Source organism: Pseudopipra pipra, chromosome 1 (genome assembly GCF_036250125.1).
Source record: "Pseudopipra pipra isolate bDixPip1 chromosome 1, bDixPip1.hap1, whole genome shotgun sequence".
Classification (NCBI taxonomy): domain Eukaryota; kingdom Metazoa; phylum Chordata; class Aves; order Passeriformes; family Pipridae; genus Pseudopipra; species Pseudopipra pipra.
In genome coordinates, this window is record NC_087549.1 from 109179616 (window position 1) to 109203314 (window position 23699).

Consider the following 23699-nt stretch of genomic DNA (forward strand, 5'->3'; position numbering starts at 1 on the left):
GGAACCTTCTCTGAACTCACACATCATGGCAACTATGCAGAAAACACCCTGCATGAAACCCTTGAAAGAACTACTTTACTTCCTAGTTGGGGCTTCACAGAAGCAATTGCAACATTATCAAAGCATAGGGCTCTTTCAAGCTCGAAAAACTAATCAAAGAAATGAAACAAAGAAATAAAGAAAAATCAACCATACCTTGGAGTTCTTGAACAATGAACACTAAATACCAAGTTAGTGGATTACACAGATATGCAAAAAGTGGAACTCATCATTAACTCTACACAAGAGATCAGAATCAGTGGCACTGTTGACAGAAGTACGTGTACTCACCAATGTGTTGTGTATTTAAAATGATCAGCGTCCCGTGCCAGTTAGTATCTCTAATAAAACCTAGAAGCTTCTTTCAAAGTTACCACCTGTTGAATGTAATCAAATCCATGTATTTTAGACAAAAGACTAATCTTTGTATATGCTATGATTAATTTCATCTGGAGATTTCATGCTCATAGCAGTCTTTTAAAGTGAAAGAACAAAACCAAAGGAATTGTGCTAATCTTTACAGGTTATCACCAACAGAAGCAGGATCAAAGCACTTTTGCTTGATTCCAGCCTAGTTCCTTTTCAAGTCATTTTTGTTTCTGTTGTTCCTTTAACAGGATTTTGTGTAATCACTAGACAAGATTACCTACTGCATAAAACCTACCTACCATCCTCCTCCAAAACAAAGACACAAGAACTGTAGAGACAAAAAAGCATACACTTCACTTCTACGTTCAAGCACACCTAACAGAATGACAACAACTACTAGGGTAACAAATATAAAAAAAGGAGAAGAAAGTAATTCTCCAGTAAATCAGAGCCTTAGAAGAAAGACAGCAAGCAAAACGGAGACTGAGACAAGCTAGAAGTGTTCCCCTGAATTTTTCTGCCTGCAGAATCTAATGAAGAGAACGACTTCAGTATTTCCCTCTCAAAAAGAAGCACTATAATCAAGGGCACAGGAGATCTGGAAATGTAGGCAGCTCTCGAAAGCATTGATAAAAAGTGCAGCCTGACCTCGCTCATTCCTTAGACATCTCCTAATTCTGCAAAGTCAAGCCTAACTTGCCAACATTTCTGCTTGAAGACACAGGCTCCCTAGAAAAAAGTAAAAAGGGTCATACACGGATTGCTCGAGCCATGTTACATGCTGATTTCTGCATATTGTAATAAGCACTACCTTCCAGAGCTCAAGTACTGGAAGCTCTCAGAAGACGAGGAGCACATACACAACTCAGTAAAGGAAGACGTCTTAAAGGGCATTCTTACCTCTCAGATCATATTCAGGCTCTCCTCTTAAACTGGGTATCAGCTGTGTGATTCCTGCTTTTAGGTTTCCTTTGCATGCCAGAAAGAAAACCTTTGTTCAGGCAAGAAGGAGGGATTGATCTTCAAGCACAGTCTGCACAAAACCAGTCCCGCACAGACAAGCAATTCAGGCAGTGTTTTGGAGAAAGCAAACATCACACATTAAAAAGTTCAAGTACCTTGAAGATCCTTAGGACAAACTTCAGGATTCCAGGGGAATATGCCTTTCAGTATTTACAATAATCCACTCCCATACCTGTGGGAGTTTTAAATGTCATTCTCCACAGGAGTACACAGAAGTAGGTCGATATGCTGCCGTTAATTTACAGATCAAGGATCCCAAGCAAACAAAAGTGACTGGCAGTGTGAGTGGCCCAGGACACACACAGTAATTCTTCACTTTTCCTACTACACAAGATGTAATTTTTTTTCACAACACAGTAAGAAATGTGTATGTTAAAGAAAGTCGAAAGCAATATGGAATAATTTCAAGCCCTTAGGAGGCTACATGAGACAATGGTCACCTGCTGCACAAGGTCAGCATCGATGTGCAGAACTGGTCAGGACACTGGGTGCAGAAAAGCTGTTCCTTGCCCCAAATGAAGTGAGATTATGTGTGGCCTGAGTGGTGTTGACACAGAGCCTGAGTTTACTCAGATACAATTAGCCTCAAAGCCTCACAGCATCAGTAGAAGGTGGGGATTGTTGTGGCAAGGCAGGCAGTACAGTAGCAAAGGGACCACGTACTTCCTCAGCAACCAGCCTGGGGATCACAGGGACTTGTGCCGAGCTCGTTTACCCACAAGTTTTCCCAGCTTTGTTGAATTTTTTCCTTCCTCTCCTTTGCAAATACATCAGTTCTCTTTTTAACTTTGCCTTCAAAATTAATTATTTCTGGAGTACTCGTGATATTTTAAGCCTTCCTACACCCTCAGAGACTATCATCTCTCTGCCTCCCCACGTAAATAAAGCTTGGAGACAGAGCTCAAACGAGGATCATGGTACACATGATCACTGCTGGAGAACTGCATCTCAGGACATTCAGTCTTCTACCTTCACCATAAGCAAAGGTCTTTCCCCATATTTTTCAACACAATTTGCATCTGCTAGTTGAGCTCTGTTCAGCTTACATTTTGCTAAAGAACTCTATTCTAAGGTAGATAAGGACTTTCCACACCATTTGATGCTTTCAAAAATTAAAATGTTATAAGGAAAATTTAGTGCTTTATCACTCACTTGTAATGAGAGAAAGCATTTCACGATTCTGAAAAAAACCCCCACAACACTTTCCCTTTATTTGCTCTGAAATCACTAGTCACCCACTACTACAGTTCCTCAAAAACACTGAGGAATTTGTTATCAGCCACTCCAGAAGAAAGGCACAAACAGCCCTGAAATCCAAGTCTTATCACCCTATACCGAAGCAGGAGATCAACAGAACATAACAAGAGCCAGGCAGCTGGACCAGTAACCTGTTCGTAAGTTACTGGATCAGTAAGTAATGAGCTGAGAAGCTACAGATACTCCAGAACACATAACACGATTTCTGTAGCAGGTTTCCCCTATTATCACTTTATGCCTCAATGCTTTTGTGCCTTCAGTCCTGTAGAGCCCTGTGAAGAGTGTAGAAACTCCTACCACACCAAAACCACGTGTTTTACATTAATGGACAAGAGTAGGAGAAACTACATATGAAGAAGGTCTGTGTTTGCTGTTCCTTTTTCCTGAGGCTATTCCTCTTATCCATAGCAAAGAGGGATCAGAAAAGCAATTTTCAATGTTTGTCACTTCATTTCAGGTGAATGAAAATCATGATCAAATGAATACTGCCCACGACCTCCACCCACTGCAGGACATTTACTACTTAATGACTCAGTGAGGAGGGTTCCCATAAGTCAGCCAGTCTGTACAAAGGCAAGAAACCAGTCACAGTGCCTGCCAATTGTCATTCCCTTCCTTAATGGACCTGTTGAAAGCATGTCAAATACTAGGTGGACCTAGTAGTTGGCAGCCAAGTTTCTCCTCCCATTTTCTGAGCTCTGCCATAACTCCCTCTAATCCTTGGCCAAGAGAGACAGTAACCAGCACTTTTTGAATATCTTGTTGGATTCACAGTTCAACGAGGCCCAAAGAAGCAGGATGGCAACCCAAGCATGTAAACAAACAAAAGCCTGCAGCCTCTCCAAAAGCTTACTCCCTACTTGCTAGAGAAAACTCCTCCCAATGTGTTCAGAGGTTTTAGTGCTGCTTTCAGACAGCACAAAGCCTTCATGACAGTGAATGGCAACCCCAAGCTTTTAACGATTTCCCAGGAAACTGCATCCCCAGACTAAATAATGGTAAAACTTCACTGTCTCTTGCATTTCAGCAAAAAGACCCCCAGTAGAACAGAAGGCCCCTGGAAGGAGCATGGGGAACAATCATGACTCTGGTGTTCTCAATCTAAAGGCTCACAGAAACAGACAGATTTCCCCTGACTTTCCTTCTCTTTCAGAAAAAAATGCATATGGATTGTTTTTCAAGTCTATGGAAGAAAAAGATACATTTCCAAACTGTACATCAAGGTCTTTGCTCTGTAGGTTAAATGTTTCTTATTCTTTAAATTAATCAACAGGAAGAGCTGCACATTTCAGGTAATGAAGCCTCAGAGGGAAAGTCAGCTAATGAAAGTTCTAGCATCAAGAATCCTGTCAAAAATCCTAACTCAACATGCATTTACTAGTAAGACTACAGAGAAAAAGAGATGGAAATAGAAACCGAAAGGAGCCTTCTCAGGCAAACTAGGTCAGTTCCTGTTAGGACAGGCAAGCTGGCTCTACGGCCTCTCTATCTAGAGCTCCCCACATTCACTCTGAATGATGCCCGCTTGAGCGCTGCTGTGGACCTTTGCTTTTCTGCACCTCGCGGTTTCACGTAGGCGGTCTGCAACACACACACAGATGGTTTGTACCCACTTGCTCTTGTGCCAACACTGTCATTTAGATGAAAGGGTTGGTTTTTCCTCCTCATTTTTCGCTTTCCAAGAGCCTCTTGGAATACAGCTGCATGTAATGCAGAGTTTCAATGAATACTTCAAAGACTATTATCAGTACTTCAAAGGTTATTGTGAGTAGCCCTGCAGAGAAGGACTTGGGGATGATGGTTGATGAAAACCTCAACATAAGCCAGCAGTGTGCACTTGCAGTCCAGAAAGCTGACTGAATCCTGGGCTGCATCAAAAGGAGCATGGCCAGCAGGGCAAAGGAGGTGATTCTGCCTCTCTACTCTGCTCTCATGAGACCCCACCTAGAGTACTGCCTGCATACAGTTCTGATGCCCCCAGCATAAGCAGGACATGGAACTGTTGTAGCAAGTCCAGAGGAGGGCCACAAAGTTGACAAGGAGACTGGAGCACCTCCTCTACAAAGACAGGCTGAGAAAGTTTGGGCTGTTCAGCCTGGAGAAGAGAATGTTGCATGGAAACCTCACAGCAACCTTCCAGTATCTGAAGGGGGCCTTACAGGGAAGCTGGAGAAGAACTCTTCATCAAGAATTGTAGTGACAGGACAAGGAGTAAATGGGTTCAAACTGAAGAGGAGAAATTGATGTTAGATACACAAAGAAATTCTTTTCTGTGAGGGTGGTGAGGCACTGGAACAGGTTGCCCAGAGAAGTTGTGGGTGCCCCATCCCTGGGAGTGTTCAAGGACAGGCTGGATGGGGTTCTGAGCAACTTGGTCTAGTGGAAGGTGTCCCTGCCGCAGGAGGGCTGGAACCAGATGATCTTTAAGGTCCCTTACAACTCAAACCATTCTATGATTCTAGACACAACAAAGAAAAAGAGAAGTCCCAGACTGCCACTTTCAAGACACTCTTTTCTAACCCCTTGCCAGTCTTCTCCTTGTGCCAGTGTACCTGTCTTCTGCAGCTGTCCACTTAACAGAATCTGTGAACTAACCACCTCAGAAGCAACCCACCAAAACAAGGCTTGCTTTTGGTCACCTCAGTTCCCCATTTCAGCTTACCATACAACTGCCTCTGCTCTCCAGTTGTGAAGAGGCAGGAGAGGAAAAGGGAAGAATGTTCCTGTATTCACAGAGGTGAATACAGCCTCTAAATCTATTTTGTTAGCCTACCTAGTCAAGCTCTTCTATATTCTCCTCAAATACAGGCAGCTCAAGGACTATCTCATTCAATCCTGGAAGTGACACAGAGATCCACATTCATTGTTCTGAAACGTGGATCAGAATTAGTATACATCAATAAACATATTTTTACATGATAGGACTACATCCATTGTCACTCTTTCCGTCAAATCACATCACTTTTGTGACTTATCCTTGATCATATGTGGTCTCTTTTCTCTTCCAGAAGTTTTCTCATGTCAATTCCTAAGCTTATACTATTATTATTTATTCCTATTGCACAACTTCATCATACATCCCATTTCTATCATTCTAGCGTTCCTTATCATCCAGCTGTTGCACATTTCAGTCTTCCTTTATAATAGATTCCTCAAGTTTGCTCATTAAACTTCAATTTTATCGTGTAAACAATACCAGTCTTGAGAAACATCCCTTGCAAGCACCTTTCAAGCTAACAGTTCCTCTTCTGACTCAAATCTATTCTGCTTCCTCTTCTCCATGCTACACTTTACCCAAGTCCCAGCACTTACACTAATTCGCCAGTATCTCCACCTTAAAAAAAATAATGTGATCCGTTATCAAGTTTCTGGCAGATGAGAGTTACTCCATTCCTTTCACAGATAAAAGAATTAAATCGCTTATTCTTACAAAAGATGCAGGTCAGTCAGGCACAATCTATCTTTAGCGAATGCACATAGGACTCAGTCTACTTAGTGTCATGTTATTAATTAATTCTTTCCTTCAAAAATTCTCTAGAGTCTTGCATACTACTGATGTCAAACTCATTATGCCATAGCTGCGCAGCTCCCTGCCTCCAGTTCTTTCAGGAAACGTTTTCCATGGTTCAGTAACAAATCTGCTAAGTCAGAGGCAGAATATATTTAACATCAGATTTCTGGTCAGATTTCCCCTAGGAAGTCTGGCTGTTTGTGGTTCTACCAACTGTCATTCCATTCCTGCAGTTCTTCTTCCTGTGACACAGCTACCCTGTCCCTTTCCTAAATTACCATCCTCTCCAACTTCTCCAGGTAATTTCTTGAGATACTTAGAGAAAACTTTGGTTCAGAGGTATTCTAACCCAATTTTTGACAACATCCCAAAACGTACTTGTACAAACATTTTACTGGCAACAAAATAAAATTCACTGCTACTAATTTATAGTTTGGGGGGTTGTTTGTTTTCTTTTAGTTTGGGTTTCTTTTTCCTTGTTTTTCCTCTTTGCATCAAGACTGCCTAATGTACAAGAAAAGAAATATAGACCCCAAAAGGAGAACAGAAGCAACAAAAGCCATATCTGCTTTTGTCTCCACCCTAGGCCTTTTCCAAGAGGGTAACAAGAAGTTGAGGGCAAAAACATTCTCTTCCTCCTACAGACACCCAGTTAATGCTCATTCGCTAACAGTCTTTGACAAGAAAGTCTTATAAATATCACAGACCTTGCATACTAGATGATCTAATTACTTCACAGGAACTGATCCTGTGAACATCCATATGTGAACAGCCCCCAAACACCCTGAGGAGAAAGGATGCATTACAAAATCATGCACATCTTTCAGAAATAGAGATTGAAGAACATATACTAGGAGTTACTGCACTACAGCCTCCGCTGGCATGAGGAATTGTTACACGTTTCCAGGCTACACTTGTTTTGTTTACTCAAGCATTAATTTCTTAGCTACCTTTTATAGAATGTGTTCGTGTTAGATCAAGAATAACCATCACATTCATTAGTGTTTTGGCAATTTTGGTAAAGACTAAGAATGCTCCATGGAAAAACACTCACTGGAAATCCAACATTATATCCATCTGCCCTTGTCACAGCAAAGCAATTGCACGTGCAGGCCAGATGGGCAACTGCATCTCCTGCTTCAAGGGTTAAGAAAAATAAAATAAGAGCATAAAATACCTGTGAAATACATAACATAAAATCCTTCTACCTTACAGGTCACATGAAGCAGTCAAGTATTTATGAAAGAGGGGATGAGACAAGCAATGAAAACTTAAATCCAGGGTGGACTTGTACCCTGGGGCTGTTTGGTACAAGATGTATCTGTGAGCGCTCAGCGCGGCGCTGCCCGGCTGAGCCGGCAGGAAGACAAGACGGTGGATTAAAACACCATTCGTTTGTTTGTTTGTTGTCTCAGAGCTGCCTGTCTGTGTGCATTAAGCACGCTCCCCGCAGTCCCAGGAGAACAGGGGGCCGGCGGGGTGAGCTCTCGCTCCCGGCGGGAGCGCCGAGGCGGGGCGGGGGCGGGCACGGACCCAGCTCCATAACCACGAACTGCCCGGGGCGGGCCCAGCCGGGCAGCCCCAGCCCGGCCGAGGGAACCCCCTGCCGGCGTCCAACCCCTCCTGTACCGCCCCCTGAGCTACAGCAAAGCCCCCCCGGCCCCGCCAGACGCGCCCCTCCCGCAGGGGCTCCAGCAGGCGGGCAGGCGCCGCTCGGCGCGGGGGAGGGCCGGGAGGAAGGAGCGCAGGGGAGAGGCGGGAGTCCAGGCGCCCCCTCACTCACCTGGCAGCCCTTCTTGTGGTGGAAGCCCACCACCACGATGTGCAGCACCGGGCCCCGCTTCTCCATGGAGCAGCCCGGCGATGGCCTCGCCAGAGGATGCCGCCGTGCCCGGGCTCTCGCTCCGCCTCCCGGGGTCCGGCAGGGACGCAGCCCCGGCCGCCTGCGCTTCCGCACCGCCCGGCCCCGGCAGGGCGGGAATGGCGGGCGGCACCGCCCTCCGCCCGTCCCTCACCGCCCCGCCGGCGTGGGGTCACGGAGTCACTGAATTAGTTAGGTCGGAAAGGACCTTCGAGATCGGCGAGGCCAACCTGTAGGCCGTGCAGGTTAATGGCAGCCTAAAGCGGAGTCTGGGGTTGTTTCAGTACAGTTTAGTCAGGTTGGTTGCTGAAGGTTAAAAATGAGAAAAAATCAAGGCTGCTTCTCTTAGCACTGTTTTGCTGCTAATCCTCTGAGAAAAAGAGGGTCGGGGGGGGGGGACCTCATCGCTCTCTACAACTATCTGAGAGGAGGTTGTGGTGAGGTGGGGGCCGGTCTCTTCTGCTGTTCCTGCAGTGAGAGGACAAGAGAAATGGCCTTAAACCAAGACAGGCGAGATTCAAATTAAATGTTAGAAAAAGAATTTTCACTGTTAGGGTGGTCAGGCATTGGAACCCGTTGCCCAAGGAGGTGGTGGAGTCACCTTCCCTGGAGGTGTTTATGAGGTGTCTGGATCAGGCTCTGGGTGATGTGGTTTAGTGCTTTAGGGGTTACAGTGGTGATGCTGGGTGGATGGTTGGACTGGATGATCTCAAAGGTCTCTTACAACATTTACGATTCTATGATTCTCTAAACATGTTAGGAGACCCTAGAAAGAAGACAGTTCAAAGAATTGTCCAAGAGCACAGGCAAATTTAAAAAATTAAAAAATCTGTATGTTACGGCACTCAGACCATGCTCCCTCTTTAATCTTTGTTATGATTCAATTCTGTCTGCTTGAATCAACAGCATTTGGCAGAGGCCCTATTCTTAATAATTAAGATTCTCTGTGGAAATTGGAGGAAGATAATCTTTTTGAAAGAACTATAAAAGAATAGTGCTTAAAGAAAATCTCATCACTAACATGGTACCCAGAGGCTTGAATTGTAACAATAAAGCATGTAATTACATATTGTTTCACAGCTCCAACAGAAGTGCTGTTACAGAAAAACTATACTGCAGGGAACACAGGAGAAGCTACGAGGAACAATCCTAGCAAGGGAATGATTTCTTACTAGTTTTAGCCTGTAACTGACTGTTTAGTATAATTTCAAAAAAAAAGAAAAATGTATGCAATATTGGCCATTATCTCCTGCAGTAATGAGATATCCCCAAGAAGATACATAGGAGTGTTTATGGTTCATTCTCAATTCATTCAGGAAAGTGCAGTGTGGCATCACTGTTACTGATACGGATTATGCATTACAGAGGCATCTCAGTGATACTACTGGATAATGGCTTCTCTGAGTAGATTACTAGAATTTTTTTTTTACTTGAAATTCTCTTTCCTGCTAAAGCAATAAAAATGTTAAACTGACAACATCAGTCTGGTCTAGGAAAACTAACTAGTTGACATCATCTATGTTGTTTTCACAGCTCACATTGTGTGTATTTATGAGGAAGAAAGGAAAGTGAGAGCTGCTATGAAACAGAAGCTTTTGGAAGAGTCTCAGTCAGATCTCCCTGAAGGAATTTTCTTTCTCTGTGCATAGCTAACAAATAGCAATGACAACTCAGCCCTACAGGTCTTCTGTTACTTATAGGTAATATTTTGCTTAAGAAGCACCAGCTGTGGTGTTATTACAGTAGTAATCATAATTTGTTAGTCATTCTTCAATGCATACCAGTAATGCAAAGTTCTCAACTTGGCTTATGTGCAATGATATTTGTAGAGATGGATAAGCCTTTCCTTGGCAGTATGATAGTTTATGTCTGGAAGTACCACCAGACATAAGCAGTGCCCATGGTAGCTGATAGCTCTGATTTGTTAGGTATAGCCCGGCTTTCTAAAGAACAAAACTGTGAATTTGTGGAGACAAGCATGTCCTTGGATTTCTGTTGAAGAAAAGCATAAATTAAACCTTGGCATGGATTTGAGGTTTGAAAAATAATTTATTCTAGATGGTAATCTCACTTGGTGTTTGCAGTAGATTTTTTTTTTAAGCTCTTATCCCAAATTTTAGAAAAAACTATTTCTATGCAGTAAGGTTCATAACAGTGGTTGGGATTATGATCTCTCACTTGGAAACTCCTGTAAAAGAAATACAAAAGAGAAAAGACTACAAAACAATTGATTGGACATAAATTTAATGAACCTCCCACAACATTAAAAATGGGAAAACATTTTACAAAGCCAAAATTTTCGATTATGTGAAATATGCTCAGCCATCATGCAGAAATGAGCCGCACACCAGTGACACGGAGGTGTTCTCAGTGAAGGGAGCGTGTTCCTGCAGCATTCCAGCCTGGTGCCTCAGAAACTTGCCATGTACTAGCAGCAGTACAGTCTGCAAGGACACTCGAGTGACTGACTTTTCTCCCTGCTCTTGCAGCATTTGGACAAGTGGTTCTTTGAGTTATTCATGCTGTTCGCAGGCTGAAATTCACTTTTTGTGAACTTCTCACCAGTTGGGATATGATCAACTGTTTCAAGGTGATTAGTTAGAAGATGGGTCTCTTCTTGCATCTCAGGTTTTGTGGAACTTCTCTCTCATCCTGCTTTGTTCCATTTGGAATGCAGTTTTAGTGCTCTTTGAAAGCCTTGTGGATGCTATAATTCCCCTAGAAAATAAAATAATCTTTTTTTTTTTTTTTTAAGTCAACAAGACCAAATGTTATTTGAGTTGTGCATTTAGTTGCATTAGGGCACCATGACATAGGCGGGGATCCAAACAGGCTTCCCCAAGGAAGTAATGCATTTGATTCAGTGGGGATGATGCTGTCATTCTCATGGCATTGATAGAACTCTCAACCGTGCAGGCAAAAAAGTGGAGGTTAGATTGTTGGGGAGGTTTGCAGGCACAAATGCAATGTGTCTTCTCCTGCAACTTTGAAAAGGCTTAAATTTGGATGACCGAAACATTGGTCTTGGATCTTGACTCATCTTCCCACACAAATACTCTATTACTCCTTTTTCTGCACAGCTTGCTGAGGAACCTGAAGAAGTGCTGCTGCCAGCACATACTGTGTGATGGAACATGGGACAAAGAGGTGCAAGCTAACAAGGCATAGCACAGCTTCTGCTGTGTCTTTCAGTCCACCTTCAACAACTGTAATGCTGCCTACACTCGGGAACAACCTTTTGTGCATACGATCTGTCTTTCTACAGTCCCTTGATTGCCACAGGGATGTCCTTTTCAATTCTGAGGCCAGACCTGGATGCCCTTCCCTCGGGAGTCACATGGTCTAGGGCCTCCTGCAAACACGTCCTGAGTCTCTTCTGTTGAATGTAGGCTGCACCTGTGACTTGTGGTGTTTACTGAGGACAGACTTGGAAGGAGTCAGGCCTGTCTGTCTCAAGAGCTGATCCAGGCTGCTCGATTTTGATGGAAGTCGTGTCAGTTGCTCCTGATTGCATCTGAAGTAAATAGAAATCAGGTTAGATATGCCACTAATACAGCTGCCTACTCAAAATCTTCTGTTAATCCTAAATTAGTCACTGCTGCTTTTAGGGCCATTAGTTAATGAAAATGCACTGAAGGCTGTAGTCAGTAAGACAAATATAATGTTGGGTAATGCCAATTGCATTCTAACGGTGTGAAAATGGATCCCATTTTTTCCTCTTAAATTGCGGAAGAAGGGCAGTTTTCCCCTGGGGCCACTCTGCTCCAGAAAGTGTGTGGATGGAAACAGCTGCCCAGGTACAGCAGCGCTCCTGCCTGTGTATGTTCCAAACTGCCTTTTTCCAGCTTGCTGCTTCTCGATCTGTCAGTCATTTATCTGCAACTCATCTGTGAGTGAGTGAGGGCTATTTTGTGCTAGCCCATGTTGCTGAATGGAGTTTTCTATTCTGTCTCTGAGTGCAATAAAGCAAGGCAAGCGCTAGAAAAGACGGATGTGGAAGAACATGAAAATAAATTAGTAAAATAAACGATGCAGTAGTTGGGATTTTGTTGCTCTAAGCAGGTGAGATATGAGGTAGCAGATAAAGAGAAACAAAAAGCCCACAAATAAATCCCTCTAAACCAAACTAAAAAGCCCTAATGTTTTTCCTTATGTACAGAGCAAACTTGATTGGAAGTCCCTTGAGGTGTGCCAAGACTGTTTAGTGTGTTCCCTTGTTTGCTGTGAGCCCTGGGCTCCAGTAACCTGTACTGGATACCTGTCAGTCCACTCCATGGCTCCACGTGCAAGCAAACCAAATAGGGCTGTTGATTAGAAAACAACGTGTAAAAAAATAGTTGACACCATGGCTGTGGGATTAAAGAACTTAAAACCAGAGGAGTCAGGAGTTTAAAGTCAGCGTTAGAGAGTTGGTTTTTTTTGCGACACTTTGCTGACACCATCTGTGGGAATGTTCAGTGCTAGGTTGGATGGGGCTCAGAGTAACCGGGGCTAGTGAGAGGTGTCCCTGCCCAGGGGCACTTGGGACTGGATGATCTTTAAGGTCCCTTAAAACCCAAACTGTTCTGGGCTGTCCTGCCGACTTTAGCGGGATTAATTCCATGCTAATGCTTTGCAAAAATCCGTGTTTAGCAAAGAAGCCTTTGGGAAAAAAAAAATCTTAGGTGGTGTAAACAAACGTGGAATATTGCCCGTCACGACCCGAGCACATCCCAAATCCAAACGCCAAGGAAAACACCCCAGCTCCTTTATTTGCCGGGAATCGCCGCGCGGGTCACGTGGGCGCGCCACCGCCAATCGGGGCGCGCCGAAGGCGCTCGCGAGGCTTTCGGTCTCCATGGCAACGCCTGGGCCCGAACCATCCGAGCGCCGTCGGAGCCGCCGCCATGGTGAGTACGGGACGGGGCTGCCGCCGCCCCCGGCATTCCCTGCTCATCCAGGTACACCTGCGGGCGTGGGGGCGGCCCGTCCTCATGCGGGAGCTGCTCCAGGGGGCTGCGGCCGCCGCGTGCCCTCCCGGGCATCCGTGACATCCCTGCGGAGACTCCTGGGGCTCGGTTTTTTTTGCGGGATGAGGTGCCTCGGTGGCTTAACCGCGTATCGGCGTGGCTGACTTGGAGATCACGAGTGGCCTGTGCTTATGTGTCTGTTTACTCGTTTAAGTTCCTTTCTGTCTGTAATAAATAAAAGCTCTTCACCTAAAAAACCCCCAGCAACAGCAAAGAGAACATTAACTTAGCTTTCCATATGATCCCTCAATTCCAAGGTGTAGGACTGTGGGCGACATCGGGCTTGCAGCCACACTGTGAGAGCTGGTTTTGTTTACTGCTGTTGCTGCTTCCTCGGCCTTTAATTCCCGGGCAGTCGAGATCTGTGCTCAGATTACTGACTGTCCATCCAGGTATCCCAGTACTGCGTTGTCACTGGAGCTCACCTGCACAGGTGGGTTACTGAGGACAGGGTGATCAGGTTAACTGTTTTGTGTGACTTGCTACATTTTTGTCCCTCCCCAGCAACAGCCATACTGACCAAGTACACCGAAGTAAGTGAAGCGGACTCGCCTTTGGTTGCATCAGCTCTCCAGGGAATGAGGGGATAAACTCCCATTCGTGCCCCATTGTACCTCCTTGTGACTTGTGCTACCTGCATGAGCAATGGTGATTCCAGTGTAATTGGCCATACCAGCAGTCCTCCCTTGGAAATTGAGGCGCGTGTAGAAGGGCTAGTCAGCCACAGCTGAAATTGCTTCCTTCTTAATTTGCCCTGGGAGCATTTGTTTCTGGGCAACGGGCTGTTGAGAAACAAATTCAGATTATCACTTAAGATCTCCTATATAAAAAGGAGCACAACCAGCAGGTAAAGGGAAGTCATTCTCCTCTCTATTCTGCTGTCGTGAGACCCCACCCAGAGCACTGTGTACAGTTCTGGTGCCCCCAACATAAGCAGGACATGGAACTGTTGTAGTAAGTTGTGCAGAGGGCCACAAAGTTGACAAGAAGACTTGAACACATCCCCTACAAAGACAGGCTGAGAAAGTTTGGGCTGTTCAGTCTGGAGAAGAGAATGTTGTATGGAAACCTCACAGCAACCTTCCAGTATCTGAAGGGGGCCTACGAGGAAGCTGGAGAGGGTGTCTTCATCAGGAACTGTAGTGGAGTGGCTTCAAACTGAGAGTAGGTTTAGATTAGATACGTGGAAGAATTTATTTTCTGTGAGAGTGGTGAGGCACTGGAACAGGTTGCCCAGAGAAGTTGTGGGTGCCCCATCCCTGGGAGTGTTCAAGGCCAGGCTGGATGGGGCTCTGAGCAACCTGGTCTAGCGGAAGGTGTCCCTGCCCATGGCAGGGGGATTTGGAACTAGATGATCTTTAAGGTCCCTTCCCAACAGAAACCATTCTATGATTCTGTAATTATATGAAAAGTTTCTACAAATAAACTAACAAAGAAACATAGCATACTTTCCTGTGGTTTTGTTTTGGGTTTTTTTGGTAGTACATCTATGAAAGATACATCATTCAGCTACATTATACATATGTACATGTAGTACAAACTTATCCAAGAGCTTCCTCCATGGTCCTTCTGATTCTGATACTCTGCTTCTGTTTTAGATTTTCTGTGACTTTTTTGAGGCTACTAGTCACTTGAGCTCTTACTTCCAAGCACTGGTGGTTTTAAGGGGAGAGCACTTATGTGAGGTGTATGGGGGTTACACATATGAAAATATAGTTGGTTTTTAACATGATAGTGAACATGATAACCCTGTGAAAGCAATCACAGAAACCAGTCAGAAGGCAATACTAGTCAGAGCAAAACTTATGCTCCTTTTTGCTTAGTGTATGTTTGTGCTTTTATCCTCACCTGCAGGCAGAGCTGGGCCTTAATGAGCACCACCAGAATGAAGTGATCAGCTACATGCGCTTCGCTCGCTTCAAGCGTGGCCTGTGTCTCAAAACAGTGGATTCTTGTTTTCAGGACCTTAAGGACAGCAGGTACTGTGTGGGGTGGTTCTGAGCAAGAATAAACCAAATATGCTAGCAGCAGTGGTGCATTTGAACACTTCATGGGGCAACTTTTCTCCATTTCAATTTGTATGTTCTTACTGGGGAAGAACCAATAATTTTCTGAAAGTTAAAAGTCAAGTGCTTTTAAAACTAAGTTGTTCACGTTCTTAAGAATTAACATAGATATTGACAACATGACATTGCTTTATATCTTGCTTCTGATGTCTAAATTTAATGCAAGGCTAGCTGAATTAGTGTTTGTGATTGTGATGATTTAAAGAGAAAATTCAAACACAATAACCAGTTAGTAGTCCTGTGGTCATCTAATAACTACTGACAGTGGATGTTTTTAGGAGGATCTTACATTATGTGAGTGGTACCTGTGTAGTGAGATCTCATAAATATGGAAAATTGTTACCTTTATTATATGTGACTCATATTAACTACTCTGTTTAGACTTGTTGAAGAGACCTTCACAGTTGATGAGGTGACAGACATGCTGGATGGACTGCAGAGTGTCGTACACAGTGAAGTGGAGTCGGAGCTCATAAATACAACTTACACCAACGTTTTACTTCTGCGGCAGCTCTTTTCACAGGCTGAGAAATGGTACCTTAAGTTACAGACAGACGTCTCTGACTTGGAGAATCGGTAACATCTATTGGACTGTACAGAGTGCCTTTCAATAATAAAAAAGCTGCAAAGTGTTGACTATTTGCATTCTTTTCCTAACCATTGGAATCTATTCTTTTAGTGTTGTATCAGTGAGAGTTTCAAGGCTTCCATCTGTAAAGTAGCAAGATACAAAAATAATTTCAAACTTGTCAGCAAGATGTTTTTCATGGTAATATTCTTACTTGAATTAAGGGCAGGTAAGGGGAGGTGATTGGATTTGAATAAAAAACCTTTTGTCGGGTTTGATTAGATTTTAATCAAGGATGAATCAAGAATTTTACAGTTCTAATGCATATACCATACCATTGCATGACATGATCTGTTGTGTTTGTGGTATTTGCTTAGGACTTCATTCTGTACTTCTAAAAAGAATCTTACATGCAATAAAAAGCATAGCATCAACCTGGTAAAATGTGTTTCATAGCATAGCTCTTAGTAAATGGATGCCTTCCTTTATTTTTCTGCAGTAAATGAATGCCTCTTTATTTTTCTTTTCAAGAGAATTATTGGAACAAGTTGCTGAGTTTGAAAAGTCAGAATTTACATCTTCAAACAAAAAGGTAGAGTTTTATTTTAATCAAATACTAATCAAATGTCATGTGGAGTTGCGACAGATGTTTAAAATGCCTAGTACTGACTCGGTGCTTAAGGGAGAAAAGCAAAACCAAAACACCACCCTTTTTCTCTAAACAGTCTTTGAAAGTCTCCAAAAAGTCACATTTGAAGTTTGGCACCAAGGCTCACTCTGAATTGCCTTGGCTGTTTCCAGAGTGCAGTTTCTGCACATCCAGGACATGCCTCATATACCTCACCCCAAGGTCAGCCAGACCAGGGATGTGTTAAAGCATCTGCTCCTGGGTTCCCTTCCCCTGGCAGCTGGGGTAAGACTGGGACATTTGCGTGTCCCGTTTTGGCGTCATAGCTGAAAACATTGCACAATACAGATATCACTTTAGCTTATCTTGCATGGTTATGGCTGCATCTTATTTGGTTTGTAGTGTAAAGGTGTATTTAGTTAATATATATTATTTTTGATACTTAAAAGGAGAAAATTTGTATCGTTGTAAATATGTTTTACTATTATAGTCACTTAAATATTTTTTCTGTTTTCCATATTCCTTTGTCTTTTGATTGCTGCAGCATTGTTAGTCTTCTGTAAAATCAAGTTTGGAATCCTTCTATGTCTCTGTGCAGTACTTTTGTTTAACTTAAGCTCAAAATGAGTATATAACTTAGGAGCCAAGAAACCAGTAAAAAAATGAACTTGAAATGAAAGGTCATTCATTTACTTTACAAAAGAAAGCTGAATTGACTGTCAATAATTATTTTACAGACTATAGGAGTACCTTTCTCCCTCCCAGAGATCTGTATAATTTAATTTTTTCACCTTTATTATTTCTTTAGCCCACTGCAGATCCCGTTAAACCAAAACTGGCTCCATTAAATGAAGGTGGGACAGAGCTGCTAAACAAGGTAAGAACTTGTCTGTTCATGCAGTTGTGGTCAATGACCATATTTCTGTAATGGTCTGTCACTATATAGACATCATGGTAATATATCCCAGAAGGTAAAGGAAAATGCTAGTGAATTAATAAATGTTGTAAAACATCTGACATGTAATGTGTGGTTATGGTCTCTAACATGTATTGCAATATTGAGCCTTCCTTTGCAAAGACATTTTGGGCTTTGAAATTGTTTATTTTTTCATTTAATGGAATTAGTAAATTAGTAAATTAGTTCCATGCAGCTAGCTGGCTTTTCAACAAGGAAGTAAATTAAAATATGTAACTGGCTGAAATGATTAGGTTATTGAACATTTTCTGTATCCCTTGCAGACAATCTTATTGCATCCATTCTTTTTTTTTTTTTTTTTGGTAAGTTGGCTAAATTCATCCTGAAGAAACAGGCACTTAGAGAATTTGGAATTTACTGACTTTAAAAATGTCTGATTTCTCACTTCTAAACATTTTCAGAATTAGGAAACAGTTTCTAGTACTTAATGTTATGAATGGGTTGAACTCAATTCAACTGAACTTTTCTAAAATGCCACACTTCTTACAGTACACTTTTAAGTTATGGGCAGTCAAGATAATTAGCAAGGAGCTGTGTTTTCTGTCTTCTGGCCTGCACTGCCAAAATGATGTGTCAAATACAGCGTCTGAATCAAATTGTTTTTACTCATTACGATAATTAAAGCATTCAAGAATTCAGACTTCTATTTTACTTGTAGATCAATGTAGTTCTCTATCAAAAATAATTTCAAAATCTGTTTCATAACAGTTTTTGTTGAATATTTACATCTGATGTCTTTTTCTCTTTTTTTTCCCCAAATAATTCAAATGGTAAATTTACGCTGATAAAACATGGTTATTTCCTGTGGCAGAGAACATGATATTCAGTAGCCTGGTATTTGTCTCCTTTGAACAGGAACTATGAATAAAGTTTTTGTTGATTGAAAATACAAATGATGAGCAGCAATGAAATTTAGATCTCTGAACATACAATATTTAATCATGTATCTTGATACTAAGAAGATGCTGAGCCCAATAATCTCAATTCAGTAAAGCATGTACCAGATTTGAGTGAATGGTCCTATACATTACAATAGAATTGAAGACTTAAATTGCTTGCTGACTGAGGCAGAAAACAGAATAAAGCAATGAATTACTGATTTCTTATGGAGGCCATTTTTATAAGCATTTATAAGATCTTCTTTGCTTTCCTAAGTTATGAAGTGTATTTTCTTCCCTGAAACATTTGGAAAATTTGAAATAGCACAAGAGTGTTCACAGACTTTTTTCTTGTTCATTAACCCAAAGACAGTTGCTCGTCTCCAAGAAGAAAATGAAAAATTGAAGACCAGACTCAAGACTATAGAAACACAGGTAAATTCACTGTAAGCTTGGATACTTAATGCTGTTTACATATTTAAAAATATCTGAATAAGAATCCCATGGTTATTATTCTTATGTTTCTGAGGTTTTGAATTTTCAATGTGTTGCAGGCTACAGCTGCCCTAGATGAGAAGTCCAAGCTAGAGAAGTCACTGAGGGATTTACAGATGATCCAAGGAGATCAGAAGGTAAATACAGTTAAGATATCTCCCTCTGTTTAACACAACTGTTGCCAATACATCCAAAATGTTGTTCTGTATGGTGTGTTTCTTTTCGGGCAAATGCAAAAGTTCAAGTTAGTTTTGTTGTGTTCCTGCTGACACTGTCTGTTCCTGTTGGTCTTTCAGTCAGGAGATAACCCATAACATTAGTTGATGTTATGACACGTATTTTGTGTCACATAAACCATGATAAATTATTGTTAGAAAGTGTTATTCCAGGTACTGTCAGGAAGTAGTATTCCAGAATTCATATTCTCAGGGTTGATATTTGCATTAACAGACACAAATTTATGTCTATTTCTTGATGTTTACTGATGAAAGAATGATGTCTAACCTGGTTTTACAGCAACAGTAAAACACTAATTTTTTCAAGCGTTTGTCACACCTAATGTTGACATGGACAAGCAAACTTGCTGCTTATATGATTTTATGTGGTTCTGCACATATCAGCATACTGTTAAAAACGGTTCATGATTTATTTTTACTACTTGAGATTCTTAATCTTTTTTATAAATGATTCAAACCCAGCAAGTTGCTGCTGCAGAAATAAAATGTAAAAAGCCTGAAGTCACGTTGACACAAATAAGTCTGTTCAGGTTACCTTAGTATTTTTTCAAGTTTATACCTTTATTTTGTCAATAATTAGAATTTTCTAAAGTTTGTTCATGTGTGATTGTTTCTTAAATTTCAAACGTTCTGTTCAGACTTGAAAGAAAATTATTACACTTTAATCCTATTATTTTGAGAAATTAACTTTAAAACTCCTCCAGTATTTACAGATTTGAAGTGAGGTTCAGTATCATAAAACATTTCTCTTTTAAGTTTCATATTTTAATCCTGATTTCTTTTTATTTTGCTTTCTAACTGGTTTATGGTATGTACTTGGCTCTCTCAATATGTTATAAATTTACTTAATAACTTTCAAAATCTGTATTCAATAATATTATTTAATAGGGAACTTGATTTATCAATCATGACAAATATTTTCTTTCTCTGTTTAGTTAAGCCTTAAATTATTAAAGGTTTAAAATATTAAAGGGGTGTATTAAATCCTGGATAATACTGTTTGTAGTTTTAAAAGATTGGAATCAAACCTCATCCTGCTTTTCTTGTTAAAAATGAATTGGCCTCAGTGTCAGGGCTGCTGACTATCTTCAGCTTTCATGTCCTAATTTGCTCTCTGTAATCTGTCACTTTCTTCTCCAGCTTTTACATTTTCTATTTACAGGCATATATATGTTGTTGCAACTAGCTAATGGATATAGTGCTGAAATGTTCTACATGATTTAAGCAATTACAGTATTATCCGTATTAGTTGTTGGAGAAAATGTGGAATTTTTTGTGATTTCACTCCATATTTTTTAGGATGGATGTCATTAAGATCATATAAACCCAGTTGCTCAATAAGCGGAAGTTTTTAAACTCTTTGGACAAATAAATGGCTGCCAAACCACAACAGTTCTTAAGGACCAACTCAGCACATTGATTTTATTTTTTTTACTAATAGTTAATAGATGGCCCCACACATGAAGTTTGAGTCACAGTTTGGGAGTAACTGCTCCATTGGAACAATTTAACTTGAGAGTTTAGAATTTTTGCATAATTGACTTATGTCCTCATTTAGAAAAATGGCAACTGTCTATTCTGATTTGAAACACACAAAATGTAATGCTTTTCAGCATTGCAGACTTGGATTCTGTCTCAAAATTCAAAATAAACTTTTCTTCTATACAGGTACTATTATGAAGTGTGTTCCTGTTCTCAAATCTTACCTTCCACATAGAAGAAGGAACAGAGCTTCCTTAGTTTTAGGTTTTTGTTCTTTTTAAGGTGCTGCTGGTTCAGCCTCATCCTGAGTCATTATACTTCTGAGTTTGAAATTGAGCTTTCAAACCTGAGAGGGTTTTGCATTTGTTTTTTCTTTTTAATAAAAATCCGTTACATGATTATAATGTTTTGTTACCCGAAACTGAACTCCCAAAGAGTTTGAGTTATTTCTTCTCACAAGAAAACAGGAAAGTTGCTTCATAAGCAACTGTGTAAGACATCTAAGAATAGTACAATATTCATACCTGACTGAGAGTATGAGCCTTAACACTTCCAGCCTTTCCTACCTCTACTACACTAAGGGCTTTTGAAATGCTTCAAAAATACATTGTAGTGTAGACATTCAGATCTTAAATGTTAATTTACTATTTCTGTATGGTAAATAACTTCTTATAATATGCTTTATCCTGTGGCTGCACCTAATTCCTAAAGAAGCAAAGTACAAAAACTTGAAATCTCAACTTGGCAGAAGACATTCCAAACATCTTTAAAATGCATTTATTAAAAATTTTTTACAGTTATAAATCAGCCACTGCAGTAACATTTTTTTTAGTTAAAACACTAATTTAGGCTTTAAAGGAATAACATGAACATATTTATTAAAAATTAAGATGTACCTACTTTGTGTGGAATTTTGCACTTGAAATTTAAAATATTTCTTCTCTTGCATTTGACATATTTTAAATATTTCTTCCATTGAAGACTAATGCAAACCAGGATATCACTGAACTGGAGAATAAAGTGGCAGCTTTGAAATCCCAGTTTGAGAAGACTTTGAATGACACTACTGCAAACCAAAAATTCTTGGAAGAGGACTTGGTGACAACAAAACATGACTTGCTTAAGGTTCAGGATCAGCTATCTGCAGCTGAAAAGGTTAGCATTTTTTTTGTAGTGTAAAGATGTGATCCTTACTCACATTTTAACTGACTAGTAATTTAACAAGCACACACTACAGGATGCAGAGTTTACCAGGCCACACTGTTGCCTGTGTATTTTTGTTATTTCAGTGGAAAAGCATGTTATAAGTAAAATAGCAAACCCACAACTAACTACATGATTATAACTAGACGAATACTTAAATATTGCCCATTTGTCTGCATAGAAAGTTTGAAATGAAAAATGTATTCCCAGCCTTGAGAAGACTTTTAGCCTAATTTCATCAGAAAATAAAGTTTGTGTTTCTCTGTCTGTCCCAGTAATCTCATTTGAATTTACCAGCTGACTTAATCTAAATTTGAATAAGTTACAGAAACTACTATTCTGAAACTTGAGGAGGAAAAGCAATAGGTTTTTTTTTTAAATATTTTAGTTTGGTCTTCATAATATGTACATAATATGTTGATGCTGTTATTATGTAGGAACTGGAGAAGAAATTTCAGCAAACAGCTGCCTATCGCAACATGAAGGAGATTCTCACAAAGAAGAATGAACAGATAAAGGATCTGCGTAGAAGGCTTTCCAAGTAAGTGATCTATCCTGTCTGTCCAAACAGGATCCTTGTTCTGCATCCACGTTCTGTTCCCATTTTGTCTTGTAAACAGTCTATAAATTTTCCCTTAAAAGGAATTTTTAGTAGTCTGTTCCCTGATTTTTGACAAGCCAGTCCTTTCAGTGGATGTTAAGTGAATAGGACTGGTCTGTGCAAGAGCAGCTACCATGTAGGAAGTAATGAGAGAATTTAGTATGGAGAGGTTACAGGATATTCATGTGTGTGGTGGATAAGCCCTTGGGCACTACACAGAGAGATACAGATGGCACATATTCCAGATGCTTTGGCAATTGTTTGGATTTGTGGGTAGGTCATTCCTTCATTCTAATATTTGGTAAACTGGCCAGTTTTTAAAGGAGAAAATAGTCTAAAAAGTATATGCATTTCTCTGTGCCCTAAGTCATACAGTGATTCTTGACAGAAATGTGTCACTACTGAGTGCAATTTATTACTTGGGTTTCATTTTTTCTTTAGAGGCAAAATGACTCTAGGGTATTTTCTGCTCTGTTTTAATTATTTTTCTATTTATCTTTTTTAATCCTCAGATATGAATCAGAGGACTGAAATACCAAAAAACATCTGATGTAGCAAAAGCTGCCATGGAACCAAAATGTAGACTGGTATTATATTTCAAAAATCTTTGTTTTGAATGGTATATTTTTTGCTTCTAATGATGAAAATAACTCTTTATTAATACTAATAACACACTGAAACTCCTACCTTACTTCCTTGTAAACCTACAATTTATAGGTATTAGTTTCTGCAGTCATGTTTTTAATTCTTAGCCATCAACATTTCTTGAGAAACAGCTAACAGGATCTTACTGAAGAACTGAGAACATTCCCTACAAAGAAAGGAGTTTATTTTTGTTAAGAAAAGAAAAAAAGGGAAAAAAAAGAGCATTAGGGATTTTCATGTCTCTGAAGTGGAAATTCCAGTTGTTACTTTTGTGTAGTTAGTGTACTTATGAAGTAGCATTATATGTAAAAATTACATCAGTGAAAGTAAAAAGCAGGAAGAAAAAAAAAAGAAACTCACAGATTCTATAATGTTACTTCACACTGGACATGTCATACCTCAGCAAAATGTGGTCAGTAGCATTTTTCTGGAGGATGTTCATGAGCTAGGGAGGTAAATATGCTTTATAGCTGAAGCTGTCAAATAAAGCCACTAATTGAAGTTATGCTTTTTAACTTGAATTGATTTGAAACAAATTTGAATATCAAAAGACAGATTCTGATTTTGCCAGTATTCTTAGCATTGAGATGATAATCTGAAAACTCATAGGAAAGTTAATGGAGAAACTTTTTTGAGAAATAAGTTATTTTAGATATTTTCATCTCCTTTCTTGATGTAACCTCATCAGAAAACAGCTTACTTCTCTCGAGTCTTCTACTTGTAATTCTTTTCCTTGCATTTATTTGTCAGCCTATTGTTGGTGCATTCTACTTGTTCATCTGTCCCTGTTCATGTGTATGTTGTATTTTACTCCAAATAAAACTATTCTGTTTTCAAACATTTAATCTTTAA

At 40.5% G+C, this 23699-nt stretch overlaps 2 protein-coding genes across 4 annotated transcripts in view; one reads left to right on the forward strand and one right to left on the reverse strand.

Annotated features, from left to right (window-relative positions):
• Window positions 1-8159, reverse strand: part of AVL9 (AVL9 cell migration associated) — a 41662-nt gene extending 33503 nt beyond the window's left edge. Inside the window, exon 1 of one of the 2 annotated variants that reach the window (XM_064670433.1) lies at window positions 7983-8159. In XM_064670433.1, the coding sequence (XP_064526503.1) occupies window positions 7983-8048 (66 nt within the window). In that variant the 5' untranslated portion in view covers window positions 8049-8159. Of the gene's footprint in view, window positions 1-1056; window positions 1081-7982 lie in introns of those variants that run through there. The other variant, XM_064670444.1, reaches the window with a different exon arrangement.
• A 77-nt stretch (window positions 8160-8236) lies between these two features.
• On the forward strand, window positions 8237-23687 carry LZTFL1 (leucine zipper transcription factor like 1). Of its 2 annotated transcripts, none has more exons than XM_064670660.1 (10): window positions 8237-8358; window positions 14924-15048; window positions 15517-15711; window positions 16235-16295; window positions 17140-17208; window positions 18555-18620; window positions 18740-18817; window positions 21380-21553; window positions 22039-22142; window positions 22715-23687. In XM_064670660.1, the coding sequence occupies exons 2-10, from the start codon at window positions 14972-14974 to the stop codon at window positions 22731-22733; spliced, it is 843 nt and encodes a 280-aa protein (XP_064526730.1). In that variant the 5' UTR covers window positions 8237-8358; window positions 14924-14971; the 3' UTR covers window positions 22734-23687. The 2 variants fall into 2 exon arrangements, with proteins under 2 accessions (XP_064526730.1, XP_064526720.1); XM_064670650.1 differs by lacking the exon at window positions 8237-8358 and adding an exon at window positions 12839-12949.
• The last annotated feature ends 12 nt before the right edge of the window (window positions 23688-23699 follow it).

Bases quoted from the DNA above. Each gene is read 5' to 3' on its own strand.
- LZTFL1 (XM_064670650.1), top strand. The intron at 15,049-15,516 runs GTACTGTGTGGG...TACTCTGTTTAG, and splicing joins CAGGACCTTAAGGACAGCAG to ACTTGTTGAAGAGACCTTCA. The intron at 18,818-21,379 runs GTAAATACAGTT...CTTCCATTGAAG, and splicing joins TGATCCAAGGAGATCAGAAG to ACTAATGCAAACCAGGATAT.